Source organism: Myxine glutinosa, chromosome 4, assembly GCF_964187855.1.
Source record: "Myxine glutinosa chromosome 4, kmMyxGlut1.1, whole genome shotgun sequence".
Taxonomy (NCBI): domain Eukaryota; kingdom Metazoa; phylum Chordata; class Myxini; order Myxiniformes; family Myxinidae; genus Myxine; species Myxine glutinosa.
Genome location: NC_136264.1, coordinates 5,603,729 through 5,630,394, shown reverse-complemented (window position 1 = coordinate 5,630,394; position 26,666 = coordinate 5,603,729). Strand labels below are relative to the sequence as shown.

The window sequence follows — 26,666 nt, the reverse complement described above, 5'->3', positions numbered from 1 at the left end:
GAGCTTGTGGCAAAGTTATATGTGAAGCACAGAATGCAGCTTGTTCACCTTTAAAGGTTCATTCACTTCTGTAACTAAAATGCAGATATTGCACATACAGTACATTGCTTATAAAACGTGTACTGCAGCCCACCCGTCAAAAACGGAACTTTTCAAAAATGTCATTGCACCATTTTGTCCGTTTGATATTTTTCACCAGGAAGGAATTGAAATACAGAGGTTTGGGGTATTTTGAGTATTTTTGGTATTCCGGATATTTTTTTGTCTTTTGCGTCCTCTGGGTATTTTGGGTCTTCAGGGTCTTTTGCATCTTTTGCGTCTTCCGGGTCTTCAAGGTCTTCTGGGTATTTTCTGTCCTCTGGGTATTTAAGGGTCTTTGGGGTATTTTGGGTATTGTCTTTTGGTCTTTTTATTGGTCTTTATTGGTCTTTTGAATCCTCTGGTTATTTGGGGTCTTTTTGGTCTTCGGAGTATTTTGGGTCTGTGGGATCTTTTGGGTATTCGGGGTCTTTTGAATCCTCTGGGTATTTTGGGTCATTTGGGTATGCGTCTTTTGGGGTCTTTTGGGTATTTGGGGGTATTTGGGGGTCTTCAGGGTCGTTTGGGCCTTCAGGGTCTTTTGGGTCTTCAGGGTCTTTAAGGATATTTTGGGTAATTTGGGTCTTTATGGTGTTTAGGGGTATTAGTGGTCTTGAGTGTCTTGGGGGACTTAAAGGGTCTTCAAAGGTCTAAGGGGTCTCAGCAGTCTAAAGGTTTTTGTTTTTTTTGTAAACAACATCAAGGCTCGTGTAAGAGCTAATATTAATCACAAAAAAGCAAACGGACACATTAAACATTTAATAAAGGGAGCGGAGACAAGATGGGGAGAGAGGGGGAAGCACACAAGTACAACATTTGAGAGCAGGGACATCAGGAGATCTGTGGGAGGGAGAGGGCTTGGGGGAGAGGAGGCATAGAACACCTTACCCCATGCTGTCTTGAGAAACAAGAACATTGGTGGGGTCTACGAGCAGCAATTTTGATTTGTCATGATGACGTAAAATGTCCGTAATATTTTGTCCAAGTACAGCTGAACGGAAGGGTTTTGAAAGTGGCATAAGGTGGTTTTGTTTTACAGTGTTCATGTATATACTGTAATTCCATTGAAATGAAATAAAGATTTTAAAGGTGATGTAAATTTTTTAGGATTTTTTTTTCCCAATTTTGTTTGACAGGCAGACAAAGTAAAAAATATTATCTCATTTCTGTCTGCACATGCGCCATCGGGTCAAATTCAGAGCGAAATAACAGCTAAACTGCAGGTTCGTTTTCCGATTCATGTTCAAAATACAACATTGCATTCAAATGAAGTTGTTCCACAATCAGAAACTGATGTCTAGACAGAAGGACAGAAGTGAACCATTTGCTTAACCCCGCCTTTCACTTTGCATGTGCGGGGTAACAACGGCAGCAGCAGAAACAACATCAGCAGCTTAGACACATGCCATATGTTTGTGAAGTACAATCTGCTGTCTTTGGGTTATACCCACCGGTGAAGTGATAGGTAGGCACGCCTGGTCTTCAGGAAAGCACAATACAAATACACATATTGAGATGTGGAGATAATGGAAATGAAATAAAACGTAGTCATAAATCAGTCGTTTTTAGTTTTGTGCGTCATGCTGTCTGAAGACCATTTTGTACCATTTCTTGTTAGCTTCATGTCTCCCGCTACAATCGCCTTCTGTTTGTCTGTCTGTGCGTCTCTGGACCATAACTTATTGTTACCATGTGAGTTTTGTCATCAAATTTTGAACAAAGCTTTATTATGAGAATATGGAGAAGCCAAATTAATAATTTTGTCAGAAGCTCCCAAGGTCAGCATCACATCAAATCGGAAATTTTCCTGCAATTGCCCTGAAATTTTAAGAATTTGTATATTGGGTCACTGAACTGGTTTACCAATCAAAACCTAGAAGCTGATTGTTTTTGTTTTAGATCAAAAGGTCAAGGTTGCATAACATCATCCATTTTCATTTAATTGACTTGAAATGTGAGCAGGCTTCACCCCTTGGGTCACTGAAGCCTATTACCTTTAAGACCAAAAGGTCAAGGTTACCTAAAGTCACCAATTTCCTTGGTATTTTGAAAGCTGATTTAGTCATATTTAGCATGCGGAAGAGGAAGTACGAATACAAAGTGGACGCGGATGGGCTTTGCATTTTCAGATGCTTTGTAGTTTGTTATTGTTTTTTGACAAATGTCTCACTGTCCCTCGAACACACTCACTCACACACCTGTTTGAACAATTTGATATTCCACATTGATTTGTTAATTCCAACAGGGTTTTGTGTTTTTAACGCATTGGGTTTAAGATGTTCTTAACATCAAGAACTTCAAATGAAGTCTCAACTTAATTTGCTACCTACAAGACTGCAATTTTATACATTTCTTTATATATATATATATACATATATATATATATATGTACATACACGTGAGACCTGATGAATCGTACTTTGTTCTCGGTCCTCCAAGCTGTTTTTCTTTTGCTTTCTCAGAAGCACATTACTCCATTGGGTTTTAAAGGTCAGCCGCAACATTAAAGGTCAACGCAACAACATCCTCTTAGTGTGTTTCCAGGAATAAGGATAACGTTTAGCTTGACACGACCAGTTATGGTGCACTCTCTTAGATGCAATGATCGGGAGTGATTTAATGGAAAAGGAAAGCGTACCTTCAGCTGCCCTCATCAGTACATATAATAAATCACGTCTAGGCCATTCTTTGACTGTGTGATCATCATTTATTTCGTCTTCCAGATTATACATTTTAGAAATTATATATCCTTGTTTTTCCTCAATGTATCCATCAGTCAATATGTTTTGGAAATAGCACTTTTCATTTGGAAGTAAAATCTAAAAATCGTTTTGCAAATAGGAGGTTAGGTTCGGAAATTTAGGAATTTAGGAGGAAGTTAGGAAAATGTAATTAAGAGAAGTAAGGTATTAATAAAATACTGTACCACAATATTTCCGTGGTTGTAATAGTGCATTTTTCAAGATAGTGGAAGAAAAAAAATCTTATTAGTGTAAAGCTTGAAAATAATGCCAGTAGAACTTTCAACCTGGTTGCATTTTCTTTCCTTTTTTCGTCTGAACCGACCGCAAACCTTGTCCCCATTGCAGTTCCCAAAGAGGGCCTGAAATGCCAAACATCATTTGAAGAGCTACGCATGACATACATCCGGGAGCTTCATCGTGCTGTCGGCCAGCAGACATCCTCTCCAGTACAATGCTGGAAGCGGTTTTATCAGCTCACCCGCCTCCTCGACAGCATGCACAACGTGAGTCCTTTTGCACCTTGGGTATAGGAAGGAAATGCATTTGTGTGGATAAAATTGAGCTCGCAATAAAACCATAACCTCATCGTCACACCTCTGCCATCAGAATGCAGCAGGCTGACCACAGGTGGCACAACACTTTTGCAGCTGACACACTTACTCTCATGTTTAAGCTCAAAGTTAAAAAGGCATTCAATGAAATTTAGGTTGGCATATTTGGTGCTCCCATCTGAGCACAGGGCCTGTGATGCTTGGTTGCCAAGTTTGAATCCTACATACTTTGTTGATTTGTCCATTATCTACTGGGATTTGTGTAGTTCATGTACTACTGTGTTCAAAAAGTATCCGACCTTTATTTTTCGTGCTTAAAAAAAAAAGAAGCTAGGGAGGCGTTGATTGGTGCACGTATGTAGGCGATCCTAATGCGCACGCGTGAATTTTTTCCCACCTGCAGAAGCTGTCATTCGACGGCAGACCGCCGATGAGTGAGGACATGTAAGTGAGCGCCGTCGGATTTTCGTTTTTGACAAAATGACGGAAAAACTTGAACAACGCTACTGCATCAAATTTTGTGTAAAGCTTGGCGATTCCCAAGTGGAAACGATCCGCAAGATTCAACACCGTTCATTCCATTATGAAGGAGGATTTGGGCTTCAGGAGAATCTCAGCGAAGTTCGTACCAAAGCTGCTAACGATTGAGCAGAAGCAACTCCGTTTGGAGATCGCACAGGACATGCTGGAGACTGTGAACAGCGATCCCAGCTTCCTCAACACAGTGATCACTGGCGATGAGTCCTGGGTTCATGGGTACGACCCAGAAACCAAGTTGCAGTCATCACAATGGAAGCATCCAACATCCCCGAGGCCAAAAAACACAAAATTTGATGCAGTAGCGTTGTTCAAGTTTTTCCGTCATTTTGTCAAAAACGAAAATCCGACGGTGCTCACTTACATGTCCTCACTCATCGGCGGTCTGCCGTCAAATGACAGCTTCTGCAGGTGGGAAAAAATTCGCGCGTGTGCATTAGGATCGCCTACATACGTGCACCAATCAACGCCTCCCTAGCTTCTTCTTTTTTACGCACGAAAAATAAAGGTCGGATACTTTTTGAACACACTACGTATACATACATTGATATCTCCTAATATCTTTGTCCAAAACTATATACAGTACTAAAATAGAAACAACTATTTGTCTGAACCATCAGCTTTGCTGATACCATACGTTCTGTCACACAAATGAGTGACAATTCCATTAAGTGCTCATTTGATAGGTTCTTCACTACTGTTCTAATGATGGAAACCGTAGAGATCAGTGCACACAGCTCCTCTATCGTGACGAACTTCTGAAGCCACTGAGTTCTGAACTTGTCTTTGTTGAACTATTGATTATGGCTGCAAGAGAGTTTAGTTCACTCAGATCGATGGCATAGCTGTGGGATCCCCTCTGGGTCGCAAACATCTTTGTCGGTTATCGTGAACAACTCTTCTTGGAATACTTGAATACTCTTCGTCCATCCTTACAATTCACCTTGGAGATGGAACGCTCGGATGTACTCCCCTTTTTGGATGTGCTGGTGGAGAAGTCGCCAAACACGTTCAGTACTACAGTCTACCGCAAACCAACATTTACTGGACAGTGTACTAGGTGGGATTCTTATAATCCCACGAGGTACAAGATTGGACTTATTCTTATTCTGGTGAAATAAGCAACTCGAACGGCACTCAGTAGAGAGCAAACCTCCGCCTGGTTGGCCACATCACTCAATGGTGAAGAATCACTTTAAAAATTCTACTAGCCGGATCCGGATCAGGATCTTCACCGAAATTGAATCGATTCTTCCTCATCACACACCCAACCAGTCCAACAAGTTTCGTCCAAATCCATCCTCAACTTTTTGAGATATCCTGCTATGTATCGTTTTTGGCCCCATCTCCCAATGGTGAAGAATCAGTTAAAAAATTCTTGTATCTGGATCCGAATCCGGATCTTCACCAAAATCTCATAATTTCGTCTTTGTCACATACGCTACATGTCTCCCAAATTTCGTCCGAATCCGTCCACAACTTTTTGAGATATTTTGTTCACAAACGGACAAACAAACAGACAGACAGGGGTGAAAACATCACCTCCATCCACCTTTGGTAGCGGAGGTAATGAAGATTTACTCAGCAGGAAAATTCCCTAACGAAGTCCTGACCATTAGGACGATCCTCCTTGATGGTGGATATCCCAAGCAAGTCATTAACAGATACTTGCACAAGTACCTGAGTTCGTTAAAATAAAAAACAATTGGACCTCATAGATGTCTGGTGTACCTGCGTCTACCTTACAAAGGAAAAGTGTCTCAACATTTTCGGAATCAATTTAAGCAGTCGGTGTATAATTCCTTCGATGCTGTTCAACCATGAGTAATATTTACCACTCATAGATTGCTTCCGTCAATCTGTAAGGATGTACTGCCTCCATTCAATCTAGCAATGTTGTTTATGAGTTTATGTGCCGATGCGGAGCTCGGTACTTGGGCCGTACATCTTTGCGATTGACAGAACACATTAAACTGCATGTCCTTTTGACTGGGCGACAGCATTTATCAACTGGGCAAACACAGCCATGGTGGACATGTAGGAATCTACATAGTACGGCTGTTGTTCCTTGTGCTTCAGCAATTGGATCTCATCTTTTGAGTAATCCTCAGTGTGCAGAGCAATATAATGAAAGTTATTTCTGAACCCTGAGCAAAGGCACACAGTGTTTAACACCTCCGCATAATGGAGGCAATATCTATCAAATCAAATGACCCTATATTTTGTCGACAAAAGGAATTTGTGTGCACATGGTGTTTGTTTTGACCATGTTCACTCCGTGGACCTGATATAAGATGAATCATTGACAGGTGATCCATCCTCCAATCCTACTAGATGCTTCCTGTATCGACCAATGAGCATTGAGCTTATTACTCTGTGTCGATAAAACGTGTTTCTGTTATTGCGTCATTATGTCTTCATTGTCTAAATTGAATTTTTTTTCCACTGATCTACACATAATACCCCATAAGGTCAAAGTGGAATTTGTTTTTTAGCGTATTAAAAATAAAAAGCAGAAATATATTGTGCCAATAAGTATTGAACCCCCTTGCTATGACACTCCAAATTGAACTCAGGTGCATCCAATTTCCTTTTATCATCCTCAAGATGTCTCCACAACTTGATTGGAGTCCACCTGTGGCAAATTCAATTGATTGGACATGATTTAGAAAGACACATTTCTATTTAAGGTCCCCCAGTTGGCAGTGAATATGAATGAAATGAATGATCGTTTTAAGGCCATTTTCCCCGCTAGAGCGGGGGTTAGCCTTGCGGGCCCCATGACAATCATGGTTCCCTGTTTGAGGCAATGTTTTTTTTTATGGCCGGATGCCCTTCCTGACGCCAACCCTTGGTCACGCTCTTACGATGCGCAGGGATACGGTGTACCTATTCTAAATCAGGATACACACCTGGATCATTCATCCCAGCAAGCTGGTACTCAATTTGCCGACCTCGGAAGGATGACAGGCTAAGTCAACCCCCCTGGCAGTGAATGTCGGAGCAAAAACTCTACCATGTCCATAGAAGTCCAAGGAACTCTCTGTAGAACTCCGAGATATAATTGTGAGGAGGCATTTATTTTTGGGTAGAGTTTAAAACGACTTCTAGAGTGTTGAGCGTTCCCAAGAGCACAGTGACCTCCATCATTATGAAATGGAAAGAATATGGAACTACCCAGACTCTTCTTAAAGCTGGCCGTCTGACCAAACTGAGCAACCGGGAATGAATGACCTTGGTCAGGGAGGTGAGGAAGAACCCAATGACCAATCTGACTGAACCACATAGTTCCTTGGCTGAGATTGGAGAACCTGCCGGAAGGACAACAGTCCTTGCAGCACTTCACAAATCTAGGCTTTATGGCACAGTGGCTCATCGGCAGAGTTTGGGGGGGCAGGGAGAGCGATGCCCCCACCTTAATTTTTTCAGTAGTTTACAATTAAGATAAAACACCCTGTATTTAAACGTGAGTAACAATAATGAACGTAAACTGTATTTGTTATTTCACGTACACTGTAACCACACTAACAAACGGTAATTTTGGAAGTCAGACCTAGCTCTCCATTATTAATATTAACCCCTTGCCCCCCCCCCCCCCTCAAATAGAGAAGTCAAACTATGCCTATGGAGTGGCCAGATGGACACCACTCCTGAAAAAAAGGTACATACATGACGGCATACCTGAAGTTTGCAAAAAGGCACGTGGAAGACTCTGACAGCATGAAGCAACATTAAAATTAAACTCTATGACCTGAATGCAAAGCACTACGGCTGGTGGAAACCGAGCACAACCTAACACCATCCCTACCATGACGCATGGTGGTGACAACATCATGCTATGGGGATGATTTTCAGTGGTAGAAACTGGGAGACTTGTGAGTATAGAGGAAACAATAAATGGAGCCAAATACAGACAAATATTTTAGGAGAACCTGCTTCAGAGTGCAAAAGACCTGAGACTGCGTTGAAGATTTATGTTGCAACAGGACAATGTCGCCAAGCATACAGTAAAAGCAACACTGGAGTCGCTTCAGAAGAAGAACCTGAAAGTCGTTGAGTGGCCCAGCCAAAGTCCAGACTTGAATCCCATTGTGAATCTGTGGAAAGACTTGAAGATTGCTGTTCACTGACCCTCTCTACCCAACTTGACAGAGCTTGAGCAAATCTGCAAGGAAGAATGGGAAAAACTCCAAATCCAGATGGGCAAAGCTGATACAGACATACCCAAGAAGACTCAAAGCTGTAATCGCTGCCAAAGGCATTTCTACGAAGTATTGACTCAGGGGTTACATTAAATATTCCCGTATCATTTTAAATTATTTTGTAAAATTTTCTATATAAAAATTCCACTTTGACATTATGCAGTATTATTTGTAGACCAGCGACAAAAAAAAAATCTCAATTTAATCCATTTATAAAACGACAAAATGTGAAAAAGTCAAAAGGTGTGAATATATATATATATATACACACACACACACACACACATACATATTTATTTTTTTGCATCCAAGCAAAAAGTAAACTCGATCTTCTCTGCTGATTAAGTAATAAGCAAGAGCAGACCTGGTGTTTTCACTCGTTTCCCACCAAGCTTCGTCAGGCCAATTCCTCAGGTCTATTGGTCTGAAGAAGCTCGCTGGGAATTGGGTGAAATGACTTCTGTGACCAGGTGTGATCTTGCTTATTACTTAAATTAGCAGAGTAGATCTAGTGAAAACGTGCATCTGAGGAATCATATTAAATCAGGAAGATGACACACTGAGCATTAAAAGGAGAATACTAATTTGGCCTTTTTTTATAACAAGGATCTTGAACAAGAGTTAGACTTTGAGATCAATTTGTGTTCTTTGGTCAAGCACGAGATTTGATTGATATTTCCTCAATGGAACCAATTTGATTAGAACTGAGGCTGAAATAATCACAATTGTATTCGATTAGTTGAATAAAAAATGTTTTATCACCTTCACTGAATGTTTTATGCAGATAGGTGTCGTCATTCCCAAGACATAACTAGCTACAATAAATTAATGACGAACAGAATCTTTGAGATGTCGGTAATCGTGTCATGTTGGTATGTAAGGCCTACAGTAGTTTATTAGTGCGTCCAAGTGCAAGTACAGTTACCTTTTTAGTGAATGTGATGAAAATGGTGTATTACCATCATTATATTGTACTTAAGGTAGAAAGTAGTATGAGCTCTTGAAATGTGTTGTAATTAAAATGTGCTTAAGAATCATTTGGGCCAAGGAAGACTCAGTTGTTCAATAAAGAGGAGTGTGAGGGTGATTTTTTATTTTTTTTTGATTCTCCACACGTTGGGATTCTATTTAGTTGAGGTATTGATGAGTTTGCATATTTATATTTATCCTACCCTGGCCAAAAGGTCCTCCGTTACTGTTTGGAGCACTCCGCAGCTATAGGTAATCTTTCATTGGCAGCGCTTTAGAAATCTTGATAAAAGCTTGAGGAAGAGAAAAGAGGAAACAAAAGTGAGAAAAGCAAGAAGTAGACCATTGAGAGAGTTGGGAGAAAAGAGGTTAAATAAAAGAGGGATGCATTTTTAGAGTCGGTGAATCATTCTCATCGGTAACGTGGACCATTTGAATCACCCCATGACTTGTGAAAAGATGCACAGTGTACTGGAGACACCTCCATCCTCCTCTGCCCACTGTGCCCCTCTCACCCCCAACCTGCTTATTGCTGTGTTCGTACAAACTATGGAGATGCGTATGTTGCTGCTTTCAGTTTGTGGCGCAGGATTTGCCTCTAAACGAAAAATCCCACTGTCTGCGTTCTGTTTCTGCCTTCAACTGTCTTGTACCTCCTCGAGTTAGGATTACACTTCCTCACCACCTTCCTTTTGGGACATTGGGTGTTTTCTCCTTCCTTATAACTTATTTCACTTATCCCCATTATATTCCCTGCTGTCAGACATGTTGATGATTATATGAATCTCTCAAAGCCATCATTCCCCTGTATTATTAGTGATCATCGGAACTCTTCAAACATTCCCTTTTATAAAACACAGTGTTGCTAATTGTAGTGTCTCCATGTATTCCGAATAAGAGCGCCATTCTTTATAATAAAAAAAGAATACTTGAGATTTGAAATGTAAAAGACCGTTCTGCTATCTGAGCTCTAATCGACTTTCTGCCCTTTTTAAAGAGCACTCCTCCCAGCCCTCTTGCAATGAGCATACTTTTTAAGGCTAATGAGCGGTAAAGCTGTTTAACCCTGGAAGCCGACAACGGCAACTGTAACATGATGTACAAATCCCATTTTATTTTGCTTCAAATAATTTTTGGCTATGTGTACATACAAAATCCGACGGGTGCAACTCCAGCACTTTTGGGAAACTTAGCCAATATTTTCCATAATTATTGCAAAAATATAATATTTCTATACTTCGCCATAAACATGTCGAATTTATTGTCGAATAAAAGCTAATGGCATGCAAAATGTAAAAATATCAATGGAGTTCAGCTGTCATTGAACTATGAGTTAAGATCATCCAAGGTCATTTAATGCCACATTGACCATTTAGATCGAGGAAATAATACAAATTCAACTGAATGTGTTACAAAATTTTCTGCCCAAACATTGCAAATCATATATACATCCAAAGTCGTGGCCAAAAATATTGGCACCCTTGCATTTTTTTCAAATAACTCACAATTTTCTTGAAAAATAAGTTGAAATTGACAAAAGTATTTTGTCTCCACAATTCTTTATTTCACTGTTAAGAACCTTTGTTTTTGATTCAGAACTTAACATATCCTTTTAAATCAGAAAATAAAAAGAAATGTCATTGACAAAATTATTGATGCCCTCGACTTAATATTTGGTAGCACAGCCTTTGGACAAAATAACATCAGTCAAGTGCTTCCTATAGGGAATGAGAATGAGCTTCCTACATCTCTCTACTGGCAGATTGTCCCACTCTTCTTGTGCAAACTGCTCCAGGTCTCCCAGATTTGAAGGGTGCCTTCTCCCAACTGCTGTTTTTAGATCTCCCCACAGGTGTTCGATGGGATTGTGGACTGTGGACTGTGGATTGTGGACTCATTGTTGGCCACTTCAGAACATTCCAGCATTTTGTCTTGAACCATTATTCCTGGGGGCTTTTTGAAGTGTGTTTGGGGTCATAGTTCTGCTGCAAGACCCATGACCTTCGACGGAGACCCAGCTTTCTGACACTGGGTTGTACATTGCTCTCCAAAATTCCTTGGTAATCTCCTGATTTCATGATGCCATGCACATATTCAAGGTACCCAGTGCCAGAGGGAGCACAGCAACCCCAAAACATCGCTGAACCTCCTCCATGTTTGACTGTAGGGAAGGTGTTCTTTTCTTTGAAGGCTTTATTTTGTATTCTGTAAACATAGAGATGATGTGCTTTACCAAAAAGCTCTAATTTGGTCTCATCTGTCCACAGGATATTCTCCCAGAAGGATTTTGACTTGTTCAGGTGTGTTTTGGAAAACTCCAGTCGGGCTTCCTTTTGTCTCTCTCTCAGCAGTGGGGTCCTCCTGGGTCTCCGACCATAGAACCCCCTTTCATTGAGTTGGCAACGGATGGTGTGAGTTGAAACTGTCGTACCTTGTGTCTGAAGGTCAGCTAGAATCTGTTTAGCAGTTGATCGAAGTGCTTTCTCCACCATTCAAAAAATCTTTCGCTGCAATCTTCGATCAAGTCTTCTCATGCTACCACGTCCAGGGAGCTTGGCGACAGTGCCATGGGTCTGAAACTTCCTGATAACATTGCGTATGATGGACACAGGAACATCAATGTCTCTGGAGATGGACTTGTAGCCTTGAGATGGACTTGTAGCCTTGACATTGTCCATACTTGGCTACAATCTTGTGTCTGACCTCCTCAGACAATTCTCTGGTTTTCTTTCTTTTCTCCATGCTCATTGCGGTACACACAGTGACACAAAACAGCAAAATGACTCATTTTCTCCATTCAAATTCAAACTTTTCTCCATTTTCATAGTTGAATGAGTGATTGTTATATTGCAGGCACCTGCAACTCACCATAGGTGAGTTCAATTCCAAAGTAAAGGAGAATCACCTGCTTGAAATCTAATTATTTCTAACAACTTCTAAAAGGTGCCAATAATATTGTCCGGGCCATTTTATGATTTGCGTGTGGAATAAGCTAAGATTTCGTAATTCTTTCAGCTTTTATTGTTTTGTTCCACTGCAAACCAGTGGAACAAGTGGATATCAAAAATAAATACATATGTGGATACCAAAATATATTTTTTAATTTCAACAATTTTCTGGAAAAAAATGGTGCATTATATGAAAAAAAGTGCAAAGGGGCCAATGTTTTTGGCCACAACTGTATATATATATATATACAGTATATATATATACTGAGGTATATATATGCGTCGTTTGAGGAACGGGCTTGTTTTCGCTGAGGATAATGACTGTACCTGAGTTGCTGTGTTGTCATGATTTACACCAATCATAATACAAACAATTATTTTGCACAAATTTATTTGTAGTGTTTGTGATATGACATTTTTATAGGCAATTTAGGTTGAAGATTTAGGTTGAAAAAAAAAAACAATAAAAAAAGAACCCCTCAGCACATACATACGGGAGGGGTAGGTGCAGACAGGAAGTTTGGGACGATTACACCTCACCACCACATCATTTAAAACACCTCACCACCACATAATTTAAAACACCTCACCCCCACCTAATTTAAAACACCTCACCACCACGTAATTCAAAATACCTCACCACCAAGTAATTTAAAACACCTCACCACCACATAATTTAAAACACCTCAGCACCACATAATTTAAAACACCTCACCGCCACATATTTTAAAACACCTCACCCCCACCTATTTTAAAACACCTCACCACCAAGTAATTGAAAACACCTCACCACCACATAATTCAAAACACCTCACCCTCACCTAATTTAAAACACCTCACCCCCACCTAATTTAAAACACCTCACCCCCACCTAATTTAAAACACCTCAACCCCACCTAATTTAAAACACCTCACCACCAAGTATTTTAAAACACCTCACCACCATGTAATTCAAAACACCTGATCCTCACCTAATTTAAAACACCTCACCACAAAGTAATTTAAAACTCCTCACCACAAAGTAATTTAAAACACCTCACCTCCACGTTTTATTTTAGCTGAGGATAATGACTGTACCTGAGTTGCTGTGTTGTCATGATTTACACCAATCATAATACAAACAATTATTTTCCACAAATGTATTTGCAATATACGTGATATTACATTTCATAAACAATTGAAGTTGAAGACATAAGTTGCAAAAAAAAATTTCAAAAATTTAACAAACAAAAATAATCGGACATTTTTTCAAAAAAAAAATACCCTTAGGACATACACACGTGAGAGGTAGGTGCATACCAGAAGTTTGGTAGGATTTCACAAAAGTTTGAGGGAGTAGTTCAGTGACAACACAGGACAAGACAGACACTGCACAGATAGATAGATATATACTAGCTTGGCTCGGCTCGCAACGCTCGCCTCACCAAGCGTCGTTACTGAGGCACGGGCTTATTTTAGCTGAGGATAATGAATGTACCTGAGTTGCTGTGTTGTCATGATTTACAGCAATCATAATACAAACAATTATTTTGCACAAATTTATTTGTAGTGTTTGTGATATAACATTTTTATAAGCAATTTAGGTTGAAGATTTAGGTTGAAAAAAAATATAAAATAAAAAAAAATAACCCCTCAGCACATACATACCGGAGGGGTAGGTGCAGACTGGAAGTTTGGGACGATTATACCTCACCACCACGTAATTCAAAACACCTCACCCCCATGTAATTTAAAATACCTCACCCCCACGTAATTTAAAACACCTCTCCCCACCTAATTTAAAACACCTCACCACCAATTAATTTAAAACACCTCACCCCCACGTATTTTAAAACATCTGACCCCCACCAAATTTAAAACACCTCACCACCACGTAATCCAAAACACCTCACCCCCATGTAATTCAAAACACCTTACCACCTTGTAATTCAAAACACCTCACCACCACATAATTTAAAACACCTCACCACCACGTAATTCAAAACACCTTACCACCCTGTAATTCAGAAACACCTCACCACCACGTAATTTTAAACACCTCACCACCAAGTAATTCAAAACACCTCATCACCAACTAATTCAAAACACCTCACCACCACATAATTAAAAACACCTCACCACCACGTGATTTAAAAACACCTCACCACCACATAATGCAAAATACCTCACCACCACGTGATTCAAAACCACCACCACGTTATTAAAAACACTACACAACCAAGGAAACAAAAGTTTCAGGGAGTTTTTCAATGACAAGACAACACAAGACAATACAAGACAGACACCGCAACAACAACAACAAAATGCATTTAAAGGCCATTTTCCCTGCTAGAGCGGGGGTTAGCCTTGCGGTCCCCATGACAATCTTCTCCATTTTGCCCTATTTTCTGCATCTCTCCTTGTTAACCCCCTTGCCCGCATTTCTTCTTCCACCATCTTTAGCCAAGTCTTTCTCGGTCTTCCCCGTCCTCTACGTCCTCTACAAGGAAGGAAGGAAGGTTCTACGTCTACAAGACAGACACCGCACAGATATATAATTATATAAAATCACAATGCACAATTGTATTTGTAATATTCGTGATATTACATTTCATAAACAATTGAAGTTGAAAAAAAAAAAATTCCCCAAAAAATTCCCCCCCAAAAAAATTGAAAATTGGAAATTTTTTATTAAAAAATACACTTAGGACATACCGATGGGAAAGATAGGTGCATACCAGAAGTTTGGTACGATTTCACGAAAGTTTGAGGGAGTAGTTCAGTGACAAGACAACACAAGACAGACACCGCACAGATAGATAGATAGATAGATAGATAGATAGATATATATATATATATATATATATATATATATATATATATATATATATATATATATATATATATATATCAGTCATTATGCGACTTCATACCATGAGTGGTGAACCACCATTAAGGTATCCCATCCAGCTTTGCTGTACCTTAATGGGAGCGATAAGCACCGCCTGCCACACAGTGGTTCTGGTATCCACTCATTATATGGAGTCGCTTGAATGCGGCCGGGAGAAACCAATCAGATTATAATTTAAGTTCTCCAGCCTAATGAGCGCACGCTGTGACGTCACCCAACGTGCGCTTTGCCTGCCAAGCTCTGGAAGAGCCATCCTCCGACAGTGCGTAATTTAGATCTTAGTTCAGATACTGTCATAAGTGCATACAAAAACTCACAGTTACCGACCCATCTCTCATGCATACATTCAACAACCTCTTCGTCCACCTGACCCCGACTTTTTCCGCTGCAGTTATAATTTCTGTATATACCTCATCAATGCCTAGCGCCCTTCCCTTTTTCATCCGATTCAATTCCATCCACACTTCCTCTTCTGTGATCTCCACAAACTCAACTTTTCCCTCCACATAACTCGGTAGCTCCAGCTCGCTTTTACTTCCTTCCTGGTTCAACAGCTGTTTGAAATATCCTCCCCACACCTTCAATACTGCACCCTTCTCTGTCACTAGCCTCCCTTCTCCATCCTTAATCACTGCTCCTCCCTTCATGTCCTTGCTAGCCACTGATTAAAGCCCACCCAATGTTCTGAAACATGCTGCACCTCTCCTCCTTTCAAGCCTTGTCCACAGTTACAGCTATTAAAGCCAGCTAGATGCGATGAAACACACTGCACCTCTCCTTGTAGTGGATTGTTGTTTGGTAATGGCAGCAGATGCACAGGTTCCTCACCTCAACCGTTTAATTGCGTCTCTCTTTCATCTCCTCACCACTTCTCCTCACCTCTTAACGCCAAAGTATCTTAACACCAAGGGGCACCAATTTGATTCATTACACATGCAAGCCAGATGTAGGGCGCCCCTTTATATGAACTTTTCTGGAGCATTACTTGGTTCCTCTGAAGAACACACGGGTAGTCCAGCATGCACACCAGATTTTTTCAATGTCCCTTATCTTCAATTGTTCGACATTTTCTATAAGCCATGGAATGCCCCTCCTTTTCTCGACTTTGCCACATGGCACATACCCTTATATAAAGGCACCTTTTCTATGCCCCTGGCATTTTTCAACAGATACATTTTAAATACAAAAAAATGCATTTGTTCATCATACAAGACTTTATTCAAGACGATATAAAAGACTTTAAAAGTAAGAATAAAAAAATTATTCAACCGAGATGGGACTCAAACCTACAATCTCCAGCTTGGGAGTCTGATGCCTTATCCATTAGGCCATTAAGCCAGGATGTTAGATTGGGGTAATAACATTTTGAAGAGTTATAAAGTGTGTATATATTTTTATATCCAGCACATTTGATTGGGGTATTAACATTTTAAAGTTATAAAGTGTTTATATATTTTATATATTTATTTATGTGTTTATATATGTATATGTATACACTGCACCTCTCCTTGTAGTGGATTATTAGTAGACATATATATATATATACACAGACTTGGCATTTAATATGGAATATTTTTTTTGTGGGGGTGAACCTACTTTTCAAGTTGACTTAGAACCAAAAGTTCATTGGACTTATGTTGAAATTATTCTAGATTTTGTTAATGTGACCTTTAAAAGCAACATAAACCACATTTGACATTTCGAAGCAAATAAATTGATCCTTGAAAGTGATGTAAACTGATATTGAACTCAATTAACGGACAGTACTGTGTTAAATTTCTGCACGTTTTCCAGAAGTATTTCTTTATTTTGCACATTAGCCAAATTTTTTTTTTAACAAAAACAAAAGCTAAATTACAACTGGGATTACGGACAGTAAAATTACAGTTCAGTACTTCGTGTAACCCCCACGAGCATTCAGGAGAGCATGTACACGTTGAGGCATGCTGTGCACGAGATTTGCCAAGGTTTGGGCAGGAATCGCTTGCCATGCAGTTAGAATAGCCTGCTGCAATTCACGCACAGAGGCAGGCTGCTGGTCCAAGTTGTCGATTTGACACGTTAATTCTGCCCACAAGTTCTCTATCGGATCCATATCCGGGGACATGGCAGGCCACTCCACATGCTCTACAGCACGGTCAGCAAGAAAGTGTTGGATCATGCGAGCATGATGAGGCCATGCATTGTCATCTTGGAAGACAAAGTTTCCTCGAAAGGCTACACGAGCAAATGGAAGCGATGTTTCTTCCAGAATGGCCCTGTATTGAACTGGTTCAGGTTTCCATTCAGAACAACGAGGTCAGTTTTGCCCCCTGCATGAAAAGCAGCCCAAACGGTCACCCCACCACCTCCAGCTTGGACTATTGGCACTATACAATCTTCGTTGTAGGCTTCATGCACTTGTCTGCGCACTCGGACATGGCCATCTTGACGATAGACCAGAAATCAAGACTCGTCACTGAAGATCACGTGATTGCAGTGTCCTGGCTGCCATTGACGGTGCTCTCTGGCCCACTGCAATCGGCGCTGGCGGTGTTGTCTTGTCAGGCGTGGCTTTCTCAGGGGACGCCTGGCATGATAGCCTGCTTGAACCAATCGTTGGTTGACTAGCCTTATGGATACAGGCACATTTGTCAGTTGCTGGCATTCAGCCCTAAGCCGATTAGCTGACTTGGTACGGCCATTGCGGACTAACCGGCGCAGCTGGCGATCATCCCTCCTTGTGGTTCTGCGGGGACGTCCTGGCCTCGATATTGGAGGAGGGACACCCCTCTGAGCATTTCGTTTCGGGATCTTTGACACCTGACCTTGAGTGATGCCATACTGCCGAGCAATAGCACACTGTTTCATGCCGGATTTCGTAAAGCTACCACTCCATGACAAACAGCATTGCCGAGTTGACGGACCATCTCCAGAGGAAGCGGCAATAACTTTTGTAGACGTGCAGCAGTTGTTTTCCACTAATACAGAACACAACAACCCTTATATACCCGATTGTGAAGCCAATTGTCAAATGTACCTGTCCGTACATTTTGTCACGCCACCTGTGATATAATCTTGTTATTGACTTCTTGCTGCGACAGACAATCAGTGACATGGTTCTTTCAACAAAGAAATCACCGAAGCGTAAAAGAAACTCACCAGATTGATATTCTGAGTTCAGAAAGGAGACCCAAGTCAAGAAAAAATATATATTCCATATTAAATGCCGTCTCTATATATATATATATATATATATATATATATATATATATATATATATATATATATAGATATATATATATATATATATATATATATATATATATATATATATATATATATAATGTATATATATATATATATATATATATATATATATATATATAGATAGATAGATAGATAGATAGATAGATAGATATATTTCATTTTAAAGCAACAACTATAGCACTTTTGTGGAATTTGTTTTGAAAGCCATTTCCGAGACCAATTGGCCAATGTATCTTCCAAGTTTCAGCTAGTTTCAATGTATAGTCCTTGAGATATGAGCGCCAACACATTTTGGACGGATGGACAGACACCAACGTGATTTTGAGGGTTTTCTAAATAAAATTCAAGAATGTGGAAACAGACGTTGCTGAAATTTGGAACATATTACCTCAACGTACAAAGCATTTACTTCTGAAATTTCATCCAGTAGAAGCCGAGAAATGAATTTTCAGTCCACATGTTAAAGCTGCATACAGTTAAACGATCCCATACAAGGGAGTGAATGGTGCTTTGCGCCTCCCTTTGATCATGATCTGTGTGGGTCTGCGGGTGAGGGGTGTGGGGGGGGGGGGGGGGGTTGAATGAATGTTGCTCCTGATCCAGGTGAGCTTCAGCACACAAGGTCTTGTTTTTATGATTATTAGTAGACATTATTAGATGTGGAAGCATACAACATGCAATAATATAATCGGCCGAATCGCATTGTCCAGTTTAACACCTTTAATTTGATACCAAACTTGACTGGTTTATACCAAGTTTCAGGTTTAGTGTAATTATGCTCTATTGGGTATTGCTGTATTGGTATGGTATTGGTATGGCATTATTGTGGTATTATTGGTAAGCTGTATTGTATCTCTAACTGTGTATCTAACTCCATCTCTATCTCTATCTCAAACTCTTATCTCTAACTGTATCTCCAACTATATCTCTAACTCTAACTGTATCTCTAACTATATCTCTAACTCTAACTGTATCTCTAACTATATCTCGAACTCTAACTATATCTCTAACTCTAACTGTATCTCTAACTATATCTCTAACTCTAGCTGTATCTCTAACTATATCTCTAACTCTAACTGTATCTCTAACTATATCTCTAACTCTAGCTGTATCTCTAACTACATCTCTAACTCTCAAACTCTTATCTCTAACAATATCTCTAACTCTCAAACTCTTATCTCTAACTCTATCTCTAACTCTATCTCTATCTCTAACTCTAACTGTATCTCTAACTATATCTCTAACTCTAACTGTATCTCTAACTATATCTCTAACTCTAACTGTATCTCTAACTATATCTCTAACTCTAGCTGTATCTCTAACTATATCTCTAACTCTCAACTCTTATCTCTAACAATATCTCTAACTCTCAAACTCTTATCTCTAACTCTATCTCTAACTGTATCTCTATCTCTAACTCTAACTGTATCTCTAACTATATCTCTAACTCTCAAACTCTTATCTCTAACAATATCTCTAACTCTCAAACTCTTATCTCTAACAATATCTCAAACTCTTATCTCTAACTCTATCTCTAACTCTATCTCTAACTCTATCTCTAACTCTATCTCTAACTCTATCTCTAACTCTATCTCTAACTCTATCTCTATCTCTAACTCTAACTGTATCTCTAACTATATCTCTAACTCTCAAACTCTCATCTCTAACAATATCTCTAACTCTTATCTCTAACTCTATCTCTAACTCTAACTCTATCTCTATCTCTAACTTTGTCTCTAACTCTAATTATATCTCTAGCTCTATCTCTAACTGTATCTCTTTCTCTGTCTCTAACTCTATTTCTATCTCTAACTCTAACTTTGTCTCTAACTCTAATTATATCTCTAGCTCTATCTCTAACTGTATATCTTTCTCTGTCTCTAACTCTATTTCTAACTCTGTCTCTAACTCTATCTCTAACTCTATATTCAGCCTTATCTGTAACTGTATCTCTAACTCGATCTCTAACTCGATCTCTAACTCGATCTCTAACTCGAACTGGAACTCGATCTCCAACTCGATCTCTAACTCGATCTCTAACTCGATCTCTAACTCGATCTCTAACTCGATCTCGATCTCTAACTCGATCTCCAACTCGATCTCCAACTCGATCTCCAACTCGATCTCCAATTCGATCTCCAACTCGATCTCCAACTCGATCTCCAACTCGATCTCCAACTCGATCTCCAACTCGATCTCCAACTCGATCTCCAACTCGATCTCCAACTCGATCTCTAACTCGATCTCCAACTCGATCTCCAACTCGATCTCCAACTCGATCTCCAACTCGGTCTCTAACTCTAACACTGTCTCTAACTCGATCTCTAACTCGGTCTCTAACTCGGTCTCTAACTCGATCTCTAACTCGGTCTCTAACTCGGTCTCCAACTCGATCTCCATCTCGATCTCAAACTCGATCTCCAACTCGATCTCTAACTCGATCTCTAACTCGATCTCTAACTCGATCTCTAACTCGATCTCTAACTCGATCTCTAACTCGATCTCTAACTCGGTCTCTAACTCTGTCTCTAACTCGGTCTCCAACTCGATCTCCAACTCGATCTCCAACTCGATCTCCAACTCGATCTCCAACTCGATCTCCAACTCGATCTCCAACTCGATCTCCAACTCGATCTCCAACTCGATCTCCAACTCGATCTCTAACTCGATCTCTAACTCGATCTCTAACTCGATCTCTAACTCGATCTCTAACTCGATCTCTAACTCGATCTCTAACTCGATCTCTAACTCGGTCTCTAACTCGGTCTCTAACTCGGTCTCCAACTCGATCTCCAACTCGATCTCCAACTCGATCTCCAACTCGATCTCCAACTCGATCTCCAACTCGATCTCTAACTCGATCTCCAACTCGATCTCCAACTCGATCTCCAACTCGATCTCCAACTCGATCTCCAACTCGATCTCCAACTCGATCTCGAACTCGATCTCGATCTCTAACTCGGTCTCTAACTCTGTCTCTAACTCGATCTCTAACTCTCTGTCTCTCTGTCTTCATCGATGTGTCTGTTTGTTCTCGGCTTACATTCGAACCTGCTTCTTTGATGGTATTGAAACGTATGCTCTTGTTTTGTTTGTTGCCTCCTATAATTCACAATGCTAATATGGTTTTCCCACTATTCCCCTTCCAACCATTTAACAGCTTGTGGGAGGCTTACTGGAGTTCTGTTTCATGACATTCACACAGTCTGAATTGTGGAGTGTGGAGTTTCCGGAGATGATGTCTGAGATCATCACCGCTCAGCTTCCACACGTACTCGCTGGCCATGCGCACGCTCTCCGTTTCCATAAGAAATAATATTTGCTGCTGAAACTTTGTGACCGGCAGAAAAACTCTTGTCTCATCCTTCGCTCATCTGATCGACGCACTCAATATATTTACCAGCAACTGTCTACACAACCGCATTGTCCTGGATCAATGTCAACATCTGCAACTTCTCCTGTCCTCCCACAACCTAATCGGGAGGCCATCCACAGGAATACTGGCAGATGCAAAGGATCCTTTTGTTTTTGTGTATCTCACTACATGCTAACTCTAATTGGCAGTCGCTGACACTACCTTCCTCGCTTGTTGTTAGTCGTAATAGCCGTGGGTACCATTTTTATCCCAGGATCTCAAACATCCTTGTGTTTTATTCTAGTTCAGCTTAATTGAGCATATTCGAGTAAATGCTGGTTATTAGCCATCATTGGATGACATGATATGATGAAGCTGAAGTCACTTTCTTTTCTTACATTTTTGTTGTTTTTACCCTTTTTTCCTCCTCCGTCATACACTATGTTATGTGATTTTTAATAACTGCAACCAAAATCATTTACATGTTAACTTCATGTCACATGCTTGCATGTACAGACCTTGTACTGGTGGGTAATTGTAGTTTACTTTTCAGATAATACATTGAGCGCAAACACTAAAGACCCAGGCACAATATTACAACGACAATAACAACGAGAAAAGCATGGGGGTCTTCCTTAAATGTCATCCTATTTTAGTCAGGCTAGGTTGGCACTCTGCCATTGTAGCTGCCGATGATGACGACAATTTGTCGCTTGAGCGTTCTTTTTTTCTCCGACGTAGTCATCAGCTGCAGCGGCACGGTGTCGAAGACGCCGAACATAAGGGAGTTCCACGTAGAGCGGGACAAGTGTCTCTGGAGCAAGGCAGAGTTCTGGGAGATTGCGGGAGGAGTCGGACAGTTGGATCAGGTCGAGCAGAAAAGGAAAAGCACAACACGGACAATGCAAAGTAGTCGTATCCCTTCAATGTCATCGGTAGTTTTGCTGCGCAGTGTGTCCCCCAGCTGTCATGTCGTTGTTCATCGGTCCTTGTTGTCTTTACGTGCATGGGCCTTAATATGGCAGTTTGAGTGATGGTGAAAAAAAAGAAGTCTCCTACTGACTTCCTTTGAAACTGCTCTGGTTGATTAATCAATAATTTTTTTGTCTTTTGTCTATTTTTTAACATACGGTAGTAATTCCAGTGTGTATTTAGGCATTCAAGTGACCGTAGATTTTTTTTTTTCCCCCTTTTTCTTTGGTGCTCAGACACCCTTGGCAATGCCAGGGTCATGGCAGCACTGTGCGGGTGTTGGTGGAGGCTCTCTGTAGCGTCGGGGCCTTCGTGGCGATTTGTGAACGTTTTCCATGGTTAGGAACCGATTCCGGACGGGTTGCCCCTCCGCCGCAGGGTGCAGAACGCAATGGTCGTGTCATTAAAACAATGAATTGGCAGCACAAATTTGTGCTAAACTCTGTCCTGAATCACCTGATGCCAAAAGTCTTATAAGCGGCACAAAGGTAATGGAGGTTTTTTTCTTTCCATGCATAGCATTTTATACGTTTTTTAACCTGGTTGTAATGTTACACAGAAGAATGCAGGAATACTTCTCAAAGTTCTGTCCCATTTAAATTGCGCAAATTGCTTTGTCTATGTCTCTATGACATGTCGCCTGCCTGTTGCCCAATTAGTTCACCTTTTTTTATGGCTGCATTCGTTTCAGTGTAACTTTCCATTTGATGATCAAAAGGAAATTCGAGCATAAATAAACCGGTACAACCTGTCGCTCTGTCCAACTGGTGTTATGATGAGTAATGGCACATCGTGCCCATTTCATGACACAAAACATGGCCTATCTGCTGAGGCCTGAAATACCAAAAAGCATCACCATTATATTTTTGCAGCATCTGTTTATTGTCACGTTAACCCCCTCTCCCTCCACTCTGCCTCCCTCCCTAGCAAGGTAGGTCCAAGGTAGGTGTGCTAAAACCTCTCCACGAGGAAGGATTGGAAAGAAAGGAGGAAGAATGGGGTGGTGAGAAAAATAAAATGATTTGCAATGAATGTGTGGGGGAGAGCTGAGGTGAGGGTTTCAGGCATGACTGAGGTGTGTTTGGCACCTCCACAAAGCTGACTCCACGTTCCCCAGTTCTACCTCCTTTCCTCCCGTCTAGTGTTGGTGAGAGTCAGGACGCTCTAGAATAAGTGATGTTTAAGGAGTCTCACATAGTAAATGTCGGCTAGTAAACGCAGGTGTGACATCAGAATAGCACCGTTTTATCATACATATATTTTTTTTTTTTAATTTGTTTTTTTTCGTTTGAATTGCTTCCTTATCAACCTTCCCCTGCTCACAGTGCTTTACATAGTTCCCATACACGAGGTTGTCATTTGGTTTTCACATCATTTTGGATGAATGTGAAATAGGACGACAAGAAGGATGACTGGGTGGTGTGTCTCACCTTTTTCTCCTGGAACCTGGCTTTCCTTTCACACGTTTCTTGGCCTGTGGAATGATGGAAACGACACATCGTGTAATTTCTTTAATTATCGCTACAATATCCACAACGAGTCCCCATGTGGTTCAAACGTTGCGTAAATTCTCCAGTTGTAGATCTGCGAGCTTCACAGTTTTGCAGTCTTTGCGCACACTCACTATATTTCCCAACTACACTCGGTTTTTAGCAGAGGAGGTGGTACAGGAAGTTATTTGATGCTAACAAATAATACCAGCCATATTGAAATTAGTCGATAATTAGAAGAATATGAGAATATGCATTTCACTTTGTATAACACAACGATTGGTTCATATGATATCATTCCCAAGATGGAGGAGTTTTCCTAAACTCCTGGTGCTGCAATGACATATGTTAGTTTCCACAGCGTCCGTCATGTCGTAGGAGGCCTTCCAAGATGAGCTATTCTCATGATCATATCCATGGCTGAGGCACTTCTGCCTTAATTACAAGCTTTTTGTGTATCATGCTCCAGCCACAGACCCCCACCCTTTACTTTATTTTGTGGTTTCTACTCATAGTTTTTGTATTGATCCTTCTGGAAATCATGCTTGGGGTAAAACAGTTCTACAACCGAGCGCAATTTGCGGAGAACGTTAGCAGCTTTGGACTTTGCTGTCCTTAGGTTCCAAAAACAGTCAAAACTGTTAATCATGCCGCCATATTCTTGGTGCCATATACACCATTGATCTCTCATGGGTATTTGTGCTGCATTTTGCATTCTCTCTACCAAATCCTGCTTTCAACATAAAGTTGTATTCTCATGTATACTAACATTATGAGTGCTTTCATACAACCCAGAAGATGCGGAGATGTCCATTGTGGAGTGACCCATTCGCCAGGTGTTCAAGTGCTCCAAGCATCTGAGAAGACTTGTGCTTTCCACCCGCCCCCCGCCCCCTGCCCCCCACACCCCCAAACGCATTGACACTCCTGCTGCTGCTTCTGCTTTCCTCACGTTTACTCAATTCAGTTTCCTGATCTTGCACATCCTTGTATTATGTATATCAGATGGACCATTGGCTAATGGAGGTCGATGAAAACATTGGTCTGAAAATGGTTTCCATACTGCACGACGCTGAACTTTTTTTAATCCTCACTACTTTTCTAATGCATTCAAGAACTGTAACACAAGGTTTATCGGTGGATCCTTGAAACATTTTGCCAACTGCAATTTAACCCATCCAAACAAAGCCGTATGACAACTTGTGGATGATATATATATATATATATATGTGTGTATATTTGTATATGTATATATTTTTGTATATACACACACATACATATACACACACATATATATATATATATATATCCTAATGATGGTTGAACATAAAAGTTGCTGTATATCATGGCCAATATGTGCTGTATAACTATTGTTTTTGGCATTTTGCTGTGTTGCCACTATGGCCAAGCATTTTAATACACAAAACGTTTCCTTTTCATGAATAAGATTTGATTTTTGGCTCGGGCTAAAGCTGGAATGCTTGGGCCTTCAAAATTGGCTCCAATGGCGGCTGGTTCTCTCTGTTTGTGGCCTTCTGGGTAATCTTGATTGTGTATGCGTGATTCATGTTGAAATGTTTTGCACATGCTGTTCAAAGAATGTCCGTATGTTGAATGGTCTGAGCCACTAAATGTTTCCTTTGTACATTTGATTTCTCTCGTGTGCTTCGGTGCCTCTGTCATGGATTTGCTTGTCTGGAAAAGAGTTTGCAATTTAATATATAATTATATATTTTCACATGATTTTTTTTATAATTCTTTCCTTTGAATGTTCAATTCGGGCTTTATTATAATATTGTGGATCACAAGCCATGTGCCAAGTGTACCGGTTCAATCTTAGGCCGATACCTTGGGTTTCGATGCACTTTTGTGTGTCGTCAGCAAAAAATAAAACAACAGGATAGTTTGTAGAATTTGTAGCCAGGAAAAAAGTGAGGCGATTTAATCTTTTTTCCTTCTTTCCTTTTTAATATCATTTTAATACCGTTTCGATGTACATCATGTAATGATAAATGCTTTTCTTCTTTTGTTGCCATCAAGCGGTGCCGTGCTCTTGTCGGACGGTGAAACATTGATCTCAATCCTGGTGAGTGGTGAGCTGATTGATTTTGACTTGCAGTTGTTTTGGCTCCTCATTGCTTTGACGTGTCATCTTCGATACGCCTCGGTACCAAAACTGTTTCATTCAATGTGAAGTGCAAATAAATATACAGCCCCATCAAACTGACTGAACTGAAACGTTCTGTGCTTTGCGGAGCGGAGTTTGCTGCAATATTGTGCATTTTGCTTTCGGCTCGTTGTGATTGCTTTTAGGAGGAAAAAAAGTTTCCATTTCTAAGTTGCCAACTTTATTTTATCGGCATTGTGGCTTCACATGCGATGGTTTTCAAGTGTACTTTGGGCCTGTCAAATAACAGACACACACACACACCGAGAAAAAAAACACACATAACAGACCGACACCACAACGAGACAGACAGACACACACATGAACACATTCACATGGACAGACATTGACTTCTTCTTCCTCTGTTGTATGCAGCAAAAGGTTGTGAGTAGCATCCTTGGCTGAGTAGGCCTTGCTCGTACCGATGATGCAGTGACCCCTGGAAGTTAGAGCAGGGATTTATAATTTAGACAGTGTGCCTGTGAAAGTTCACATAGCGTTCGTGAAGTACGTC

General features: G+C 40.4%; 1 protein-coding gene across 4 annotated transcripts in view; it reads left to right on the top strand.

Annotated features, from left to right (window-relative positions):
• Positions 1 to 26,208, top strand: part of LOC137424380 (progesterone receptor) — a 411,636-nt gene extending 385,428 nt beyond the window's left edge. For all 4 annotated transcript variants that reach the window (XM_078775389.1, XM_078775387.1, XM_078775391.1 and 1 more), the window contains 2 exons: positions 3,168 to 3,325; positions 21,329 to 26,208. In XM_078775389.1, coding sequence (XP_078631515.1) covers positions 3,168 to 3,325; positions 21,329 to 21,484 — 314 coding nt within the window. In that variant the 3' untranslated portion in view covers positions 21,485 to 26,208. The remainder of the gene's footprint in view (positions 1 to 3,167; positions 3,326 to 21,328) is intronic.
• Positions 26,209 to 26,666: the final 458 nt, after the last annotated feature.